Genomic DNA, 18,489 nt, shown 5'->3' on the forward strand with positions numbered 1-18,489 from the left:
GGAAGAAGGGAACAGTTATTATATGACTAGTTACATCAATCATTAATAAAACCCAAAGCAGAGTGTGAACTAGTGTCTTACACAAACAACTATATAATTTTGTGCCTTGTACGACATGGCCAACTGTGTTGCTGTCTTTGGATTGTGCCTGGGTTTGTTGTATACTAATTGATAAAGATTGATTACTATGACTGACCAAGCACTCCACTGGCATTGTATTGCGGTAAAAAGCAAATTGGTTTGACCTTGACTGCTTTTCATCCAAGATACTGTGTGACAATGCACTGTGGTGCCAAATTTGAAGAAAAATAAATATATGGGAATCATGCAAGTGAAAAACCCTCTTGAAATAATGGAGGTAAATTGGTAAACTTGCAGGCGAACAATGTTTTTAAACTTTTAATTGTGGTAGCTCATCTACTATGATTAATAAGAATTAGAATGCATAAATGCATCTCACTGTGTTTTGCACAGGAGGAGGGAGAATAAAAACACTCTGTGTCAACAGCATCCTATAGTGGACTGAAGCTCCCTGCGGAGCATCAAGAAACGAGGCTACAAGCCAACAGCTTCTGTGGTACGTTATCCGCACTGCACTTAGGTTTCTTTTATTTCCGAGCACAATCTAGATAATTTTCTGTAGTCTAAGGAAAGTCTTGTTCTCAAATAGTTGAGATCATAAGAAAGTTTACGTTATCAGAGTGCGATTCGGTGATGTGCCTCATCACTTTAATTTTGGTTACTGCCAACTGGCACTCTCCAGGCTGCAGGGAACACACGTCATGGTCTGGTACGCTCACTTCCATTGTTAATTGCAAACCAAGTTGGAAATGCACACAAAAGATTGATGACTTTGTCATAAAATCTATTAAATTAAGATAATTTGACTGATTTTAAAGATACCTGCAACTTCTGGTAGTCCTGAGGAAGTTTCTTAGACCTTTAGTTTTTAACTTCTTCACGCCACAGCTGTTGCCAGACTTGCTGTGTATTTCTAGTTTATTCTGCTGTTTGTTTTCATATTTTGTATGATTTTCCTTTTGATTTTTAATAGAATAAAGTGGCTGGGTAACATCCATTTACATTATAATAGTAATCTCTAATATAATTTGTAATACATATTAATAATCTGTAATAGAATATAACAGATCTTAACTTAAAAATTTCAGGCATCTTCTGTGACAGCTTGTTCAATTTTTGAAAAAAATATTTGATTTCCTGGTCAAACTGCCGAGGATATTGATCTGCAAGATCTTTCTGAGGAAGGGCTGGAGTTTCATTGAATGCAATGAAGCCCCACTTGTATATTATGCTAAAGATATTGATGCACATCAAAGACTACTGGGTGAATTGTTTGCTCGTCTTTCACTGAGGAAGGTGTACATCATTGCAATCTGCCCGTCCCAGACGTTACTAATGTTACTTTTAATAAATCAGTTATGTAATTTAGCGATTGAATTGGCATGGGTGAACTTTTGTCAAACTTGCAATTGATTCATACCTGCATGCCTTCCGATTAATAGAGAAATGAAATCTTCTACTCCTCTGTGTACCTCATTTAAAGTGGCCTAAATTTTGCACAAACAATTTAAACTGAGTTTAATTGTCCATTTTCAGGCCCAACCCGAAATCTCTGATACACTGGAGAAACTATGGACTGTAAAAAGAGGGCAATTTAATTCAGGAGCCAGCAGATCAGACCTTTTCCCCTTTACATGCCATCTATCTATACGAGTGTTAGGGCAGTGGATGAAATCTAGCAAATTAGCAGATGAACCAGTTTACCACAATAAAATTAAGAACCACAATGCAAAGTAAGAGCAGCTTAGTCCATTCTTGTACGTAGACACACACATGTACATGCACAGGCAGGCACACACACACGCACGCACAGGTGAAAGAAAAATATATAGCCACCATTTCACAAACCAACAGACAAAGCTGCACAGCAACCTGTAAGTCTCCACATTGACTGTGCATTAGCCTGTCCCTTTAAATGACCACACATGAGCAGCCAAGCAAAAAAAATTAAAACGCCACTGTATTTAAATGAATTGGCTGCGCCAAACCAGTCATGCATGAGTGGATGGTGATATTTCTCTACAATGCATTTCCTTTTTTGGCTCAGTATCCATTTCTTCACGTTATCTCTGTAAAGCAGTTAAGGATGTTTTCCTCAAAATCAAAGACAAATATTGTCAAGTTATTGAACATGACTGTTTCCAACCTTACTTTAAAAAGATCAGCAATCACCATCTTCTTACACTCCTAGTTAAATTTAACTGTTTAAGATTTGCAAAATATTTTTGGCTTGCTCCACTTTCAATTCATAAGACCACCATCAGTTTATATTGTCATTTGCTAACAACAGTGCATCCAAGGGATTTATTTCAGTATCAATTCTGGACTAAGAACCAATCCTGAGCAGTGGAAAAGCTCTCATTAATCTTTTTATTTCAAATGTAACTCTGAATGCTAAGATTACCAACTCAGATTGCTTTTGCATGCTTCATTTACACAGACGAATAACTCATTTACAGAATGAAGGTTGGCCATAATGACTGCTCAGGTAGTGGTTAACCACAGTCAACATCATTAGATTGCCAGGTATCAATTCTTCTCCACCTTGAGAATTATATCAGTACAGTTGAGATTCTAAACTGGACCCCCACAACCAATTGGATCTTTAGTTCCAGCACACCATCAACACAGAAGAGGATAAAACATTTGCCTTGCCTGTATTATCTTGGCAGACACTGACATTATTGGGTTCCGAATCAAATCCAAGACACTTCATTTGCTACTGGGCAGACACCAGAGAAACAGTAACTTTCAAAGCACCAAATGTTTAAAATTTAGCAAGCATGAAATATAAACCCAGAAAGAAAATGTGTTGCCTGGGTTTTGTAAGCCAGACTGCTAGAATCCACGAAAACAGTTAATTACTACAGGATGGGGCCATTTGGTCAAGGGAGACGGTGAGTATCCTGCAGCGTCCATGATCTTCCTTAGTGTACTGGTGCCCCCTACTATACTCCTTATACACCCATGATTGTTTGGCCAAATTCCCCTCCAACTCGATTTTCATGTTTGCTGACAATACCACTGTAGTGGCTCAGATCTCAAACAATGACAAGACAGAGTATAGGAACGAGATAGAGAATCTGGTGAACTGACAATAATCTCTCCCTCAATGTGAACAAAACGAAGGAGATTGTCATTGACTTTGGGAAGCATAGTGAAGAACATGTCCCTGTCTACATCAATGGGAACGACATATAAAGGGTTGAAAGTTTCAAGTTAATAGGTGTCCAGATCACCAACCACCTATCCTGGTTCCCCCCCCCCCCCCATGCTGACACTATAGTTAAGAAAGCCCAACAACGCCTCTACTTTTTCAAAAGACTAAGGAAATTTGGCATGTCAGCTACGACTCTCATCAACTTTTACAGATGCACCATTGAAAGCATTCTTTCTGGTTGTATCACAGCTTGATATGACTCCTGGTCTGCTTAAGACCGCAAGAACCTACAAAAAAAAAGTTTATTTATTTGTCACAAGGCTTACATTAACACTACAATGAAGTTACCGTGAAATTCCCCTAGTTGCCACAGTCCGACACCTGTTCGGGTCAATGCACCGAACCAGTACGTCTTTCAGAATGTGGGAGGAAACCAGAGTACCTTGAGGAAACCCACACAGACATGTGGAGAACATGCAAACTCCACACATATAGTGACCCAAGCCAGCAATCGAACCTGGGTCCCTGGCACTGTGAGGCAGCAGTGCTAACCACTGTGCGCAAAAGGTCATGAACGTAGCCCAATCAATCATGCAAGCCAGCCTCTTATCCACTGACCGTCTACACTTCCTGCTGCCTTGGCAAAGTAGCTAGCATAATTAAGGACTCTACATACCCCAGACATTCTCTCTTCCACCAGGAAAAAGATACAAAAGTCTGAGATTACATACCAACCGACTCAAGAACAACTTCTTCCCTGCTGCTGTCAGACATTTGAATGGACCTACCTTGCATTAAGTTGATCTTTCTCTACATCCTAGCAATGACTGTAACATTATATTCTGCACTCTCTCCTCTATGAACGGTATGCTTTGTCTGTATAACGTGCAAGAAACAATACTTTTCACTGTATGTTTCTTCATGTGACAATAATAAATCCAACCAAACCATGTATTTGTTTCACTTCAGCTGCCTGCCAGTTCCATTTTGAAAGCCTTGATGATAGCGGTCTCTACCACACTCTCAGGTAGAGGTCACTACCGAAGAGTTTGGTCACACCGATGTGTACACTGAACCCGCTTCCCCATTCAAACAAAAATAGATAATCTGATCAATTATTCACTTGTTTGTCATTTGTTAGAGCTTGCACAGATGTGGCCCACTCTTACCGATATACAGCAACTACACTGCAAAAAGTTTAATTCTCTGGTAATAAAGTTCATCCTGTGGTTTCTATTAAATACTACATGCATGGGAATTATTTTTATTTCTTTCTAAACAGACGGTTCACCGAGAAGAGGAGGAATAAAATAACACAAAGGGTTAACTATTCTGCTTCCTACTCTGTCTACCCCTTTCAGTCTCAACCTTGACCCGGGTCTAATGACTCAGGAAACCCAACAGGAGGGGAACATAGTTTATTACAGAATGCAAAGTAAAACCAGCACTATGATGTGCACATATTAGACGTTGCCTAGGATTACTCTTCAGCAGACCCAGTCCCAGGCCTGCTTCATAAATGGCTCACGTAATGAGTTCCAGCTAGGTAGGCCACTGCCTGTTACCAGGGGAATTCATACTCAATAAGCTCTACAGAGAGATCAATCAATGATTTCCCTATGGACCTCATAGGGGCTAACACACCTAGATAATCATCAGAACAACTCTTTTGCAGATTGTGTAGGTTAGGATGCTGAGAATGGGGCCAGAATTTTCTAGCTCCAGTAGTCCTGGGCATCTTCCAGGCCTTTTGGCTGGCCTGTCACATCTCCTGCAGGTCCCTTCCCCATGGCGGGACTGGAAAATCCTGGCTAATGTCTTCCACTACTGTTGGATTCCCTGTGTCTTCTGCCTCCCACTTCTCTTCCCCCCCACCCTCAAAGATTCTTTCAATGCTGAGGCACACAAAATGTGTGAGCAACATTCACTGGGTCCCAGCTGACAGCAACTAGACAGATGACGGTGATATCACACTTTGATGTGTAAATACAACATCTTGCAAAGGAGTTGTTTGTGGCTTTGTGTTCATGGAAGGATTATTCAACCTGAACTGCCACAGTCTGAAACGTTTCTACAAAAACGTTTCAATTAAGTAACAAGGCATAATTCTTATTCACTTGTAAATAAAGCTGCCACGGCATCAAAGTAGTGGCTTGTTAAACTAATGCTGCTCATTCCAAACACCTTCTCTGAATCTGTGCTCTCAGAATGCATTAAACTGTGCCTGTATACTACCCAGGTCATCCCAGGATTGTTCCTGCAGGTTTTCCAGAATTTATCTTATCCATGTGTCAAGAACAGTCTAGATGCAGTAAAATCACTGCTATGTTTTGCTTTTCTAAATGTGCTAAATCTATTCAGTTGTCCTTCAGTGCTTTAAAACAATGCAAAAAAAGCCAACAATCTTTCTCCTAATGACTTAGTGATAATTCAGTGCAGAACCAAGTTAAGCAAAGCAAAATGTTCCCACAGTCTGTGTTGAGTTGGCTAATCCAATTTGGAACAACGACAGGGCACGACGTTTGGTCTTTGTGCCCTAGGTTCCTGACTGACGCTTGGTCGAAGGTGATGCAGGAGATCCAGTCTTATGTAATTACCCCTATTTTGGTTTCCACACCATAGACCATACAAACAGGTCACATGATTAAGTCACAAAAACAACAAGTCCTCATCTCATCCAAAGCAGAGCAAACAACTGATGTGAACACTTGGATTTACAATTTCAATAAACTATACAAAGGCATTGACTTTTAAAATTAAGTAAAAATACTTAATGGGTCACAGCAACGTCAGATACACATTAACAAAGTCACATCACAAGTTTAGGAATCAGGAGGTAATGCTGCAACTTTATAAGACCCTTGTCAGGCCTCACTTGGAGTACTGTGCGCAGTTCTGGTCACCTCACTATAGGAAGGACGTAGAAGCTATTGAAAGGGTACAGAGGAGATTTACAAGGATGTTGCCTGGACTGGGAGGCATGCCTTATGAAGATAGGTTGAGGGAGCTGGGACTCTTCTCCCTGGAGAGACGAAGGTTGAGAGGCGACCTGATAGAAGTTTATGAAATGTTGAGAGGAATAGATAGGGTGGATTCTCAGAGGCTATTTCCCCGGGTTGAAATGGTTGCTACGAGAGGACACAGATTTAAGGTGCGGGGAGGCTAGTACAGAAGTGATGTTAGGGGTAAGTTTTTCACTCAGAGGGTGATGAGTGAATGGAATCGGCTGCCGTCAGTGGTGGTGGAGGCGAACTCGCTGGGGTCTTTTAAAAGACTTCTGGATGAGTATATGGGATTTAATGGGATTGGGGGTTATAGATAGGTCTATGGATTGGTAGGTGTTGATGTGATCAGCGCAACTCGTGGGCCGAAGGGCCTGTTTGTGCTGTAGTGTTCTATGTTCTAAGTTGAGCGTCCCCACAAACATCATTTGTGATCACATCTAGGAGCAAATTTCTATACAGAGTACACTGCTGGCAGGGAATGCCAACCATTCGCCACACAGATTAGGAAGTTGTGTATCTGATCCTACCAATTTCTGTTCCAATGCCAACGGTTAGGAAGCTATGGCCTCAATGTCACAACACATGGCTCTGTAACAGCAATGCAGGCTCAGAGAACCTAACTGTCCTCACAAGGCACAGCCCATGCAATCATGATTAGAGTTCAGCAACTGTACTACTTACAGGATTTGCTAACTCATCAGTAGTGTGGTGTATACTCCACCAATCAGATGTCCATTCCCAGGCATTCCCAACCATGTTGAAGAGACCATAGCCATTTGGAGGAAAGGCATTGACCTGCAAGACGGCGGGGGGCGGTGGGGGGGGGGGGGGGGGGGGGGGGCGGGTGGAAAGAACACATGGCAACTGTGGTTAGGGGCTTTTAGCAACAATATGTCATGTTCTCTTCATGCTAACACTAATTCATTCTAACACAACACATCTCAAAGCCTTAAGCAAATATTTATCTGAATACATTAACACTGTTGAACTAAAAATAAGCATAAATAAACACATCACAACATATACAGGTCAGGAGCAACAGTCCTGATCAACACTTTACATTTATTCCTTTCATGGTCAAAAATGCCTCAATATTTAGTGAAACCACTAAATATTGTCACCCATTTACTGCAATTGTGGAAAATGTTAAATAAATATAGCAACACATAACAAACCCTGAATAACTTAACCCACCTCCCCTTCTTTTCCTTTCCAGCCCTCCCCAAGCCACAAATTGGCTAGGTTGACCAGTTCTGTGACTCTGAACTGGGTTACTACACTACCCTGTAAGGAAACACCTTACATCCACTGTGCACCTTCTTTCAAACAGAAAGGGAGGACTGGAAACATGCTATATTGGGGAATTGCCCTGTGGTTATATATGCAGTGGAGCACCAAAACATGGATAGTATCAAATAATATTTTGAAAAATTGCTGTTTGGCAAATCTCCCATCTCCAGTCCTCCCAAATCTTTGCCCTTCCACTCTTGAAAGCACTGTCTCGTTTTTACTTGGGAGAACATTGTTTACGTCCAAGTGCAAAAGAGAAAAAAAAAATCACCTCAGTAGTAAGCACCAAAGAAAACCAGACAGGAAGAACCACATGTCTGCAACAGAACCTTCATGGTCTACCATTCTGCAATTTAAATGAATGGAAAATTGTGCAGGATCTGCTCTAGGTCTTCCCAAAAACCATTCCTTTAGATGGATTGCATATTTACAACCAAATCATAGAATTCTACAGTGCAGAAGGAGGCCATTTGGCCCATTAAGTCTGCACTGACCACAATCCCACACAGGCCCTATCCCCATAACTTTATGCATTTACCCTAGATAGTCCCCCTAACACTGAGGGGCAATTTATCTTGGCCAATCCATCAAACCTACACATCTTTGGACTGTGGGAGGAAACTGGAGCACCTGGAGGAAATTCATGAAGACATGGAGAGAATGTGCAAATTCCACGTAGACAATGACCCAAGCTGGGAATCAAACCTGAGTCCCTGCGCTGGGAGACAGCAGTGCAAATGACTGAACCACCCCAAATGCAAAGGAGAAAAATATGTCCCCATCCCATACATCATATTGTTCAAGTATTTAGCCAACATGAGAGAGCATGGTCAGTTAGAATTGGAAGGCTTTTGATGATAAGGGGCATCAAAGCAGTAATTCTACAATCGCATCACTCAATACTTTGAAACTTTGTCTTGCAATTTTTCCCTCAATACTTGAAATTTGAAAAGTCCAAAAAAAACAAAATGGAAAATACATATTTGATAAGTAATGCAATTACATTTATTTAATTACCTTCTGAGGTCTGAGTGGTCGGAGGGTAAGGGTACAAGGGCTTGTTTGAGGGAAAGAAGGTGAAGGTTTAGGGACGCAATAGAAATGACTAGTAGGTGAGACTATGTGCGTTTGGGACAGGTGGGTGGAAAGGCAGCTGCTGAAGGCTTCATTATCCCCACAATCACCACCCAAACACGACCAGCAGACGTTGGAGCCTGCTTTTTACACCATGCCATCTCACACCTGGAAGCAAGGAAGTCAAGAGCAGGAAGCAAATGGCAAGAGAGCAAGGGGCAAACAGAGTGCAAGATAAAGGAAAGAGGCAAGGAGTTGAAAAATTAAGATGGGAGGAAAGAAAGAGCATTACAAAGAATTCAGAAGTAGGTTAAAAAATGCAACATCATGGTTGGCAATCCATCAACAGTTTTGATACAGCATGCATTTCCTATTACACCAGCATATCCTTTCACTCACTTGGAGCAAAGCCACAGGAGGCTGATTAATATGCAACAAACATAGAGATTGAACGGCTCTAGGCACTGGCACTTACAGGAGCAGTGTTGGTGTATCCATCATCTGCTGTGTTGTGGTATGGGAATTCTCCCTGCCAGATGTTCATGTAGTGCTGGCCATTAGGTTGTAACTTGTTCCCCCATGGGAAGAGTCTGTGAAAGACAGAGAGAGTCACTGTCAGTAATGTGTATCTTCTGATCTCCAGTTTAGCAATCAGACTGAGCAGCATGCCACAGTACTCATTAACAATTTCTCTCTCTCTCTCCATTGTCAATAATTTAACTTCAATTACGCTGGGTTAAACATCACTAAAACAGACAGAGACCATGGTGCGTAGCCAGTGGCAACCTCAAAAAAAAAACCTCACCAGATTCACCAAGGATGGTTACTAGGAAGATGGTTAGGCAAGGGATTTCCACCAGCAGTGTCAAACCGATGCTTTGAGCCAGTGGCAAAAGAACAGCTCTTGCGCAAAATAAAGGTGCTTTTGACCCGGGGCTTTGTCTACGTGATAAAACGCTCCCTTGATCCTTTTAAGTAGACAGTGAATACTAATGACTTCAGTTGCAAACATTTGCCCTATGCTTCCTTCCTCTAATGCCATCCATGTCATGTTAAAAGCAAAGCATAACACAGTTTCCTATTCTCACTCATTCTTTCTCAGGACTTCATAACAGTGAAACTCTTCTACCTCTCTCCAGTCTTCTTTCCCCCTAATTTCCTCATCCTTCTAAATCTTCGCTTTCTTCCTAATGTATCACATTTGCTCTTAATCTCTATGATGGCACTATTAGACATTTGCTGTTTCTCAAACCATACAAAACACAAATATATTGGAATAAGTCTGAATGCATTGTTCTTTATCCATGAAGCAAGTACATTGGGTCCCTATCACATGTCCAAAGGAAGAGCATAGCTGAGGTTAGTGCAGTGAGTGTTGGACAACCGGACTGATGAACACCAGATGTGGGCCTGTTGTTTGTGTGCGTATTTGTAATTATTTCAGCTGCATCACAGACACAAAGAATGCAAATAGAAATGACTGTTCAGTGTTGTACCTCAATCAGGCAATTCAATCTAATCAGCTCCTCAGTCCCACTTAAATTTCTGACAAAGACAGCGTTATCACTAATTTAGTACATCGATGGCCACCCTGACCACATGTTGCAACTGGGTATTATTGTAATAGCACTGCACAAATTCAAGGGCACCAACTTAACCCCTATATGTTTAAAATTTTCACCCTTCCTCGAGCCAAATGAATAGTTGTCAACATCCAAGGCCAAGTTCCGATTTCTGAAAGGGCAGTATTAGTCAGTTGCATTAACAGTCAAGCACAGGGATTTTAACACACATGAAACACCATCAAATGACTTTGTTTCAATTTGTTTGTACTACAGCTGTTTTCTCAAGCCCAAGGCAAAGATCCAAAGGGTCCCCTGGCTTGATGCATAAAGAATTCTGGCGGAGACGGCACAGGTCTGAACGGGGAGGTGATGGCCTAGTGGTATTATTGCTAGACAATTAATCCAGAAACTCAGCTAATGTTCTGGGGATGAAGGTTCGAAATCTTGCCATGATAGATGGTGAAATTTGAATTCAGTTAAAAAAAATGGAATTAAAAATCTACTTATGACCATGAAACCATTGCTGATTGTTAGAAAAACCCATCTGGTTCACTTATGTCCTTTAGTGGAGGAAATCTGCCATCCTTACCTGGTCTGGCCAGAGCCTCAGCAATGTAATTGATTCTTAACTGCCCTCTGAAAAGCTGAATGGCAAGTAGGGATGGCCAATAAATGCTGATGTGGAGATGCCGGCATTGGCCTGGGGTAAACACAGTAAGAAGTCTGACAACACCAGGTTTAAGTCCAATCAATTTATTTGATAGTAAACTCACAGACTTTCGGGGTTTGCTCTTTCATCAGGTGAATGGAGAGTTCTGGCCTCAGACAGAGCATAATAACAGCATAGACAGTTTACAGATTACTGATTAGAATGCAAGTCTTTACAATTAACCTGCTATTCAAGTCTTAAAGATGCCGACAATGTGAGTGGAAAAAGCATTAGGCATAGGTTAAAGAGACAGTACAGTAAGTGAGGTTTTGCAAACCCAGGCAAGTCATGGGGTTACAGATAGTGCGACATGAACCCAAGATCCCGGTTGAGACCGTCCTCATGTGTGCTATCAGTCTCTGCTCAGCGACTCTGTGCTGTCGTGTGTTGCGAAGGCTGCCTTGGAAACGCTTACCTGCAGGTCAGAGGCCGAATGCCCGTGACCGCTGAAGTGTTCGCCAACAGGAAGGGAACAGTCTTGCCTGGTGATTCATCCGTTGTTGTAGCGTCTGTATGGTCTCCCCAGTGTACCATGCTTCGGGACATCCTTTCCTGTAGCGTACTAGGTGGACAACGTTGGCTGAGTTGCAAGAGTATGTGCCATGTACCTGGTGGATGGTTTTCTCAAATGAGATGATGTCATCCATGTCGATGGTCTAGCATGTCTTGCAGAAGTTGCTGTGACAGGGTTGTGTGGTGTCATGGTCACTGTTCTCCTGAAGGCTGGGTAGTTTGCTGTGAACAATGGTCTGTTTGAGGTTGTGCAGTTGTCTGAAGGCAAGAAGTGGGGGTGTGGGGATGGCCTTGGCGAGATGTTCGTCTTCATCAATAATATGTTGAAGATTCCGTAGATGTCGTAGCTTCTCCGCTCCGCTTGTCCCTACAGACAAGCCCTCCGTATACACAGGATCTGCTCAGATGAGGAGGATTGTGACAGACACCTCCAGACACTGAAAGATGCCCTCATAAGAACAGGATATGGCGCTCGACTCATCGATCGACAGTTCCGATGCGCCACAGCGAAAAACCACACCGACCTCCTTAAGACAAACACGGGACACGGTGAACAGAGTACCCTTCATCATCCAGTACTTCCCCGGAGCGGAGAAACTACACAACCCTGCCACAGCAACCTCTGCAAGACATGCCGGATCACTGACATGGATGACATCATCACGTGAGAACACTATCCATCAGGTACACGGCACATACTGTTGCAACTAGGCCAACGTCTACCGAATACATTGCAGGAAAGGATGTCCTGAAGCATGGTACATTGGAGAGACAATGGATGAATGAACTTCACTCAACGATCACCAGGCAAGACTGTTCCCTTCCTGTTGCAAACACTTCAGCGGTCATGGGCATTTGGCCTCTGACCTTCGGGTAAGCGTTCTCCAAGTCAGCCTTCTCGACACATGACAGCGCAGAATCGCTGAGCAGAGGCTGATAGCCAAGTTCCGCACACATGAGGACGGTCTCAACCAGGATCTTGGGTTCATGTCGCACTATCTGTAACCCCCATGACTTGCCTGGGTTTGCAAAACCTCACTTACTGTACTGTCTGCAGACAATACACACCTCTTTAACCTGTGCCTAATGCTCTTTCCACTCACATTGTTGGCATCTTTAAGACTTGTATAGCAAGTTAATTGTAAAGTTCTAATCAGTAATCTGTAAACTGTCTGTGCTGTTGTATGCTCTGTCTGAGGCCAGAACTCTCCATTCACCTGACAAATAAATTGGTTGGACTTAAACCTGGTGTTGAGAGACTTCTTACAATAAATGCTGGCCAGCCAGTGATGCCCATGTCCAATGAATGAATAAAAAAATGAATTGAGGTGATTATTGATGAGGCATAAAGAAGGACCTGCAGTTTAAGTATCTACACAAAATCAAGGCTGACACTCCAGTGCAGTACTGAGCTTCTGGTGTGATGTTGTAGGTGCTGCTTTTCGAATGATCTGTTGAACCGAGGGCCAGTTTGCCATCTCACATGGATGTAAAAGATCTCATGACACTATTTCGAAGAGCAGGTGAATTAAACCTGTGTTCTGGCCAACATTTATTCCTCACTTAACATCACAAATAATATATTTTCTGGCCATTATTACATTGCTGTTTGTGTGAGCTTGCTGTTTGCAAATTGGCTGCTGCATTTCTGACATTACAAAAGTGACTGCACTTCAAAAAAGTACTTCATTGGCTGATGAGCACTTGAAATGCCATCAAGCATTTGGGCATTGGGCAACGTATTGAAAAATGGGATGAGAATAAATAGGTGCTTGATGGGCAATAAGAACATAAGAAATAGGAGCAGGAGTAGGCCCTCTAGCCCTTTGAGCCTGCCCCGCCATTCAATAAGATCATGGCTGATCTGTCGTGGCTCAGTTCCACATTCCCGCCCTCTCCCCATAACCCTTAATCCCCTCGCTTATCAAAAACCCATCAACCCGCGTCTTAAAAATATTTAGCGAGGCAGCCTCCACCACTTCAACGGGCAGAGAATTCCAGAGATTCACCACCCTTTGAGTGAAGAAGTTCCTCCTCAACTCCGTTCTAAACCATCCCCCCTTTATCTTGAGGCTGTGCCCTCTAGTCCTACTGTCCTTTCTGAGCGGGAAGAGTCTCTCCACCTCTATCCTATCCATCCCATTCATCATCTTATATGTCTCAATGAGATCTCCCCTCGTTCTTCTAAACTCTAACGAGTACAAGCCTAGCTTATTCAGCCTCTCCTCATAGCTCAACCCCCTCAACTCCGGCATCAGCCTAGTAAACCTCCTCTGCACTCCCTCCAAGGCCAAAATATCCTTGCGTAAGTGCGGCGACCAAAACTGCACACAGTACTCCAGCTGCGGCCTCACCAGTGCCCTATACAGCCGCAGCAAGACCTCCCTACTTTTATATTCAATCCCCTTCGCTATGAAGGCCAGCATCCCATTAGCCTTCCTGACCACCTGCTGCACCTGCAGGCTGGGTTTTTGCGGCTCATGCACAAGTACCCCGAGGTCCCTCTGCACCGTCGCCTGCTGCAGTTTTTCGCCACGTAAGTAATAGTCTTTCCTACCAATATTCCTACCAAAGTGGACCACCTCGCACTTGCCAACATTAAATTCCATTTGCCAGTTCCTGGCCCATTCGCCCAGCCTATCTAGATCCTTCTGCAGACTCTCCACACCCTCCGCGCAATTTGCCGTTCCCCCAATCTTGGTGTCATCAGCAAATTTCGACACCATACACTCGGTTCCCTCCTCCAGATCATCTATATAAATGGTACATAGCTGAGGCCCCAGCACCGACCCCTGGGGCACTCCACTAGTCACCAACCGCCAATCCGAATAGCACCCATTGACCCCCACTCTCTGCCTCCTATTAGACAGCCAATCCTCTATCCATGCTAACACCCTACCCCCAACTCCATGCCCCCTTACCTTCTGCAATAACCTCTTGTGAGGCACCTTGTCAAACGCCTTCTGAAAGTCAAGAAAGACCACATCCACCGGCTCTCCTTTATCCACCACCCTAGACACATCCTCATAGAACTCCAATAAATTCGTCAGACACGACTTCCCCTTAACGAAACCGTGCTGCGTCTGCTCTATCAAGCAATTCCCCTCAAGATGCCTCGCTATTTCCTCCTTGATGACGGATTCCAACATTTTACCTACAACAGACGTTAAACTAACCGGCCTATAATTCCCTGCCTTTTGCCTGCCACCCTTCTTAAGCAACGGCGTAACATTAGCCGTTTTCCAATCTTCCGGCACTTCCCCGGAATCCAGCGACGGAATCCAATACTAACATGATGGGTCGAATGGCCTCTTTCTGTGTAGTAAAACTTGACAACTCTGTGTGTGTTATACAGTTAGAAAGAGCAGAGAACTCAAAAGGAAATGAACCGTGGATTGGACAAGACCCACTACTACTCTGCATTGTTAACGCCCACCAGACCATTTATAGAGGTCGGAGAGGGAGTCTCTGGGAGTTCAGTGCCAACAGAATTGTTGCGACCTGAATGAGGGGAGATTCGAACATTTACGGCTTATTGGTGATGGTGTCCATCGACTTTGAATGGAATACAGCCACTGGGGATTGTGACTCAAGGGTCAAAATAATTAAGTGGAAGGGGGGGTGCTACATCGCAGAGGTCAAATTGGAAAGACTTTGATATTGCACCTGGTCCCCCATCTGCCTGGAAAGTAACACAAGTGCTTGTAACAACATGAAGTTATTTCAACTATTGAAAACGAAATGGGGTGGCACAATGGCACAGTGGTTAGCACTACTGCCTTAGTGCCAGGGACCCACGTTTGATTCCTGGCTTAGGTCACTGTCTGTGTGCAGTATGCACATTCTCCCTGTACCTCTGTGGGTTTCTTCTGCGTGCTCTGGTTTCCTCCCTACAGACGTGAGAGTTAGGTTGATTGGCCATGCTAAATTCTCTCTCAGTGTACTCAAACAGGTGCCGGAGTGTGGTGACTGGGGGATTTTCATAGTAATTTTACTGCAGTGTTAATGTAAGCCTACTTGCTTTGAAACACTAACTTTGAAATTTATCTTTGTTTGAATGTTCTTTCCATGCCAAATCATGTTTTAATTATGTTGGTATTAGTTGGTTTGTATAAGTAGAAGCATTAAAAAGTGAAATCTTGCTCTATCGGCTTTCTTTCCAATAGCTTTCTGGGAATTCTTGGCTTTTAAAAGTTAAATATAAAGGAGGTTTTTAAAAATGATTTACAGAATCAGATTATACCTTTTGAAGTCAAGCTTTCCAGATCTTGATAATTCTGAGTAAATAAATTTATTCTCATCTCCTCTCCAAATCTTCAATGATTTTTGATTCTCAACTTCTGGTTATTAAAAAAACTTGCCAGAGGGAACTGCATCACTCCATTTACTCTATCTAAACATCTCATCCATGTATTTTAATTTATTTGGTCCTAGAAATTTACAGAGTAATCCAACTGTGGCCTAACCAGAGCTTTATTCATCACCAACATAATCTCCCACCTCTGTGCCTTGTCTAATAAAGGCAAGCTCTTATGTTTTGTTGATCGCCTTATCTACCTGTCCAGCAACCTTCAAGGATCTATAGGATACACAGTTCCTCAACACTTCTCAGTATTTTACCATTTACTCTGTACTTTCTTGCTGAGTAAGCCCTTCCCAAATGGACTGCCTCCTTACACTTCGCCAGATTCAATATCAATTGCCATTATTCCATCCACGTGACTAGGCCATTGCGACCTTCTTCCAGTCAACAGCTTTGTTGATCAATCAATCACATGGCCAATTTTTGTATCATCTGCAAGCTTCTTACTCATATCCCCCCCATTCAAATGCACATCATTGATACATACCACAAAAAGCAAGGGACTCGGTAGTTGAGCCCTGCAGAAACCCCAATGGAAACAGCCTCCTAATCACAATAACATCCACTGACAATTCCATTTTGCTTCCTGTCTTTCAGCCAATTTTAGATTCAACCTTGCACTTTGCCCTGGAATCCATAGGTTTTTAATTTTATGACCCGTCTGCCATCTGGGACCTTGCAAAATCCACATAGACTACATCGAATACATGACCCTCATCAACCTTCCTTGTTACTTCACCAAAAATTCAATCACATTAGTCAGACAATAATTTCCTTTAATGAATACATACAATGATTAATCGATGTCTCTCTAAATCAAGATTCATCCTGTCCCTCAGAAGTTTTTCCAATAATTTTCCTGCCACTGATGTTAGACTGACTAGTCTGTAATTACATGATCTATCCCTTTTTAAACTGTAGTACGGTGTTTGCTGTCCTCCAGCATTATACTGTCGCCAGACAGGATTGGAAAATGATGGTCAGACCTCCATAATTTCTTCTCGCTTCTCATAACATGCTGCCTGCTATATATCCACTTTCAAATGCATTGAACTCCTTTCTGTTCCAAGGACAACAGTCGTAACTTCTCCAAGCTTTCTTCATAGCTGAGGTCACTCATCCTTGATAACATGGTAGTAAATCGCTTCTTCTTAAAGTGTATAAATTATCCACAATATCCCAGCTGAGGCCTAATTGGTAGTTTCTAAAGTTTTAGCATATCTTTTGCTTTTATATTCTATTTCACTGTTTATAAATTTATGTATTTAATTTTGTAGACAACGGAGTCAGGTGTTATGGGGGAGGTGGGGGGTATTACAGACAATAAAGTGGAGTTGAGACCACAACCATATCAGCCATGATCTTTATTGAATGGTGGAGCAGGCTTGAAGGGCCAGATGGCCTACTCCTGCTCCAAAGTCCAATGTTCGTATGTCACCATAAACCCAAGCTATCCATATGCTTTTTTAACGCTACTGTATTATATCTTTCTCCATTAGTCCTCCTGATAAGCATCATTTCTCCGATCCCCACATTGAACAACATGCTTCTACAGATAGACACATTTGAAGACAACTGTTAAAGATGATTCCAGAATTGAGTATTTCTTAAATTTAACCTGAAATCTTGAAAGATTCAAAGCGAAGAAACAAATAAAGAGCCTAAACAGCATTACTTATTTTCCATACCCATTGCTATTCCTATAACCAGGTGGTTTGGAAAGATCTAAAGTCAACTTCTCATAATTTGAAGTGTTTTAACACAAATCACCTGACAGTGTATTTTTCCAAGCACAACATTTACTCCTATGTTAATTACATCACACAAAATAAACTATTGGGTTAAAATATTGTTTTTAAAGAATAAAAACGGACCAGTTCATCTGGAGTATTGCTATTACTATAATCCAATTTCATGAAATATAGATTGACTTTCACTCTTAGTTGGCTGCTCATAGTCCCAGGAGTGTAGAATAAGTCAATTCTACAGAGGATTGCAGTCAAAAAATCTCAGAAAGTGAGACTTTTAGACTGATAACAGACATCTGGAACATGCACAATGTTTGAACCCTAGTGAACAATTGTACAGGCGATGAACAGAGAGGAGTATCAGCTCACTGGATAGCACTTCTGCCCGTGTCATAAGGTTGTAGGTTTGAGCACCACTGGAGACACAACTGCAAAAATCTAAGATGAAACTTTAATACTGTACAGTGCTGAGGTACTACTGCATTACTGAAGGTGCCATTGTTCAGATGAGTTGGTAAATCGAGGTCCCATTTGTCCTCTCAGGATAAGTAAAAGATCGTTTGACCCCAGAGCAGAGTTCTCTCCAATGTACTGGCAATGTTCATCACTTAACCACCATCAGTAAAACAGATGATTTAGCTCATCAGCTTTGCATGCTATGATGTTGGGTGGTAGACTGTGTTAGCAGGCCAGACAATTCTTGAAGTATGTGATTTATAAAGAACAAGGATTATGTTTTAGTTAAAAATGGAATGTTGATTTATTTTGATGTGTCAAAACAATATTAGACGTTAACTGGCATATCCTACAGCTTTATTTGCCAAAACATATATCGTCGCATTATGCAAACTGCTAACTAAATGCAGACATTGGGAAGAAACACAATGAAGTGATTTAACAAGGGGAAAGGAAGAGTTGAAAGATTGACCTTTTCAGTCATTCTGTATGTCACGAAGTTGGAGTGCACCAATAGTAATAACA

At 42.2% G+C, this 18,489-nt stretch overlaps 2 protein-coding genes across 4 annotated transcripts in view; one reads left to right on the plus strand and one right to left on the minus strand.

Moving 5' to 3' along the window:
* itpr1a (inositol 1,4,5-trisphosphate receptor, type 1a) overlaps window positions 1–18,489 on the plus strand; it is a 516,106-nt gene that overhangs the window by 85,379 nt on the left and 412,238 nt on the right. The gene's annotated exons all lie outside the window — the stretch shown is intronic.
* The window catches only part of sumf1 (sulfatase modifying factor 1), a 133,779-nt gene that overhangs the window by 45,451 nt on the left and 69,839 nt on the right, over window positions 1–18,489 (minus strand). The window contains exons 6-7 of the mRNA XM_080184022.1: window positions 9,086–9,200; window positions 6,928–7,041 (exon numbers count right to left, since the gene is read on the minus strand). Of these exons, the coding sequence (XP_080040148.1) occupies window positions 6,928–7,041; window positions 9,086–9,200 (229 nt within the window). The remainder of the gene's footprint in view (window positions 1–6,927; window positions 7,042–9,085; window positions 9,201–18,489) is intronic.

Source organism: Carcharhinus amblyrhynchos, chromosome 3 (genome assembly GCF_965287045.1).
Source record: "Carcharhinus amblyrhynchos chromosome 3, sCarAmb.v2.hapA, whole genome shotgun sequence".
Taxonomy (NCBI): Eukaryota; Metazoa; Chordata; class Chondrichthyes; order Carcharhiniformes; family Carcharhinidae; genus Carcharhinus; species Carcharhinus amblyrhynchos.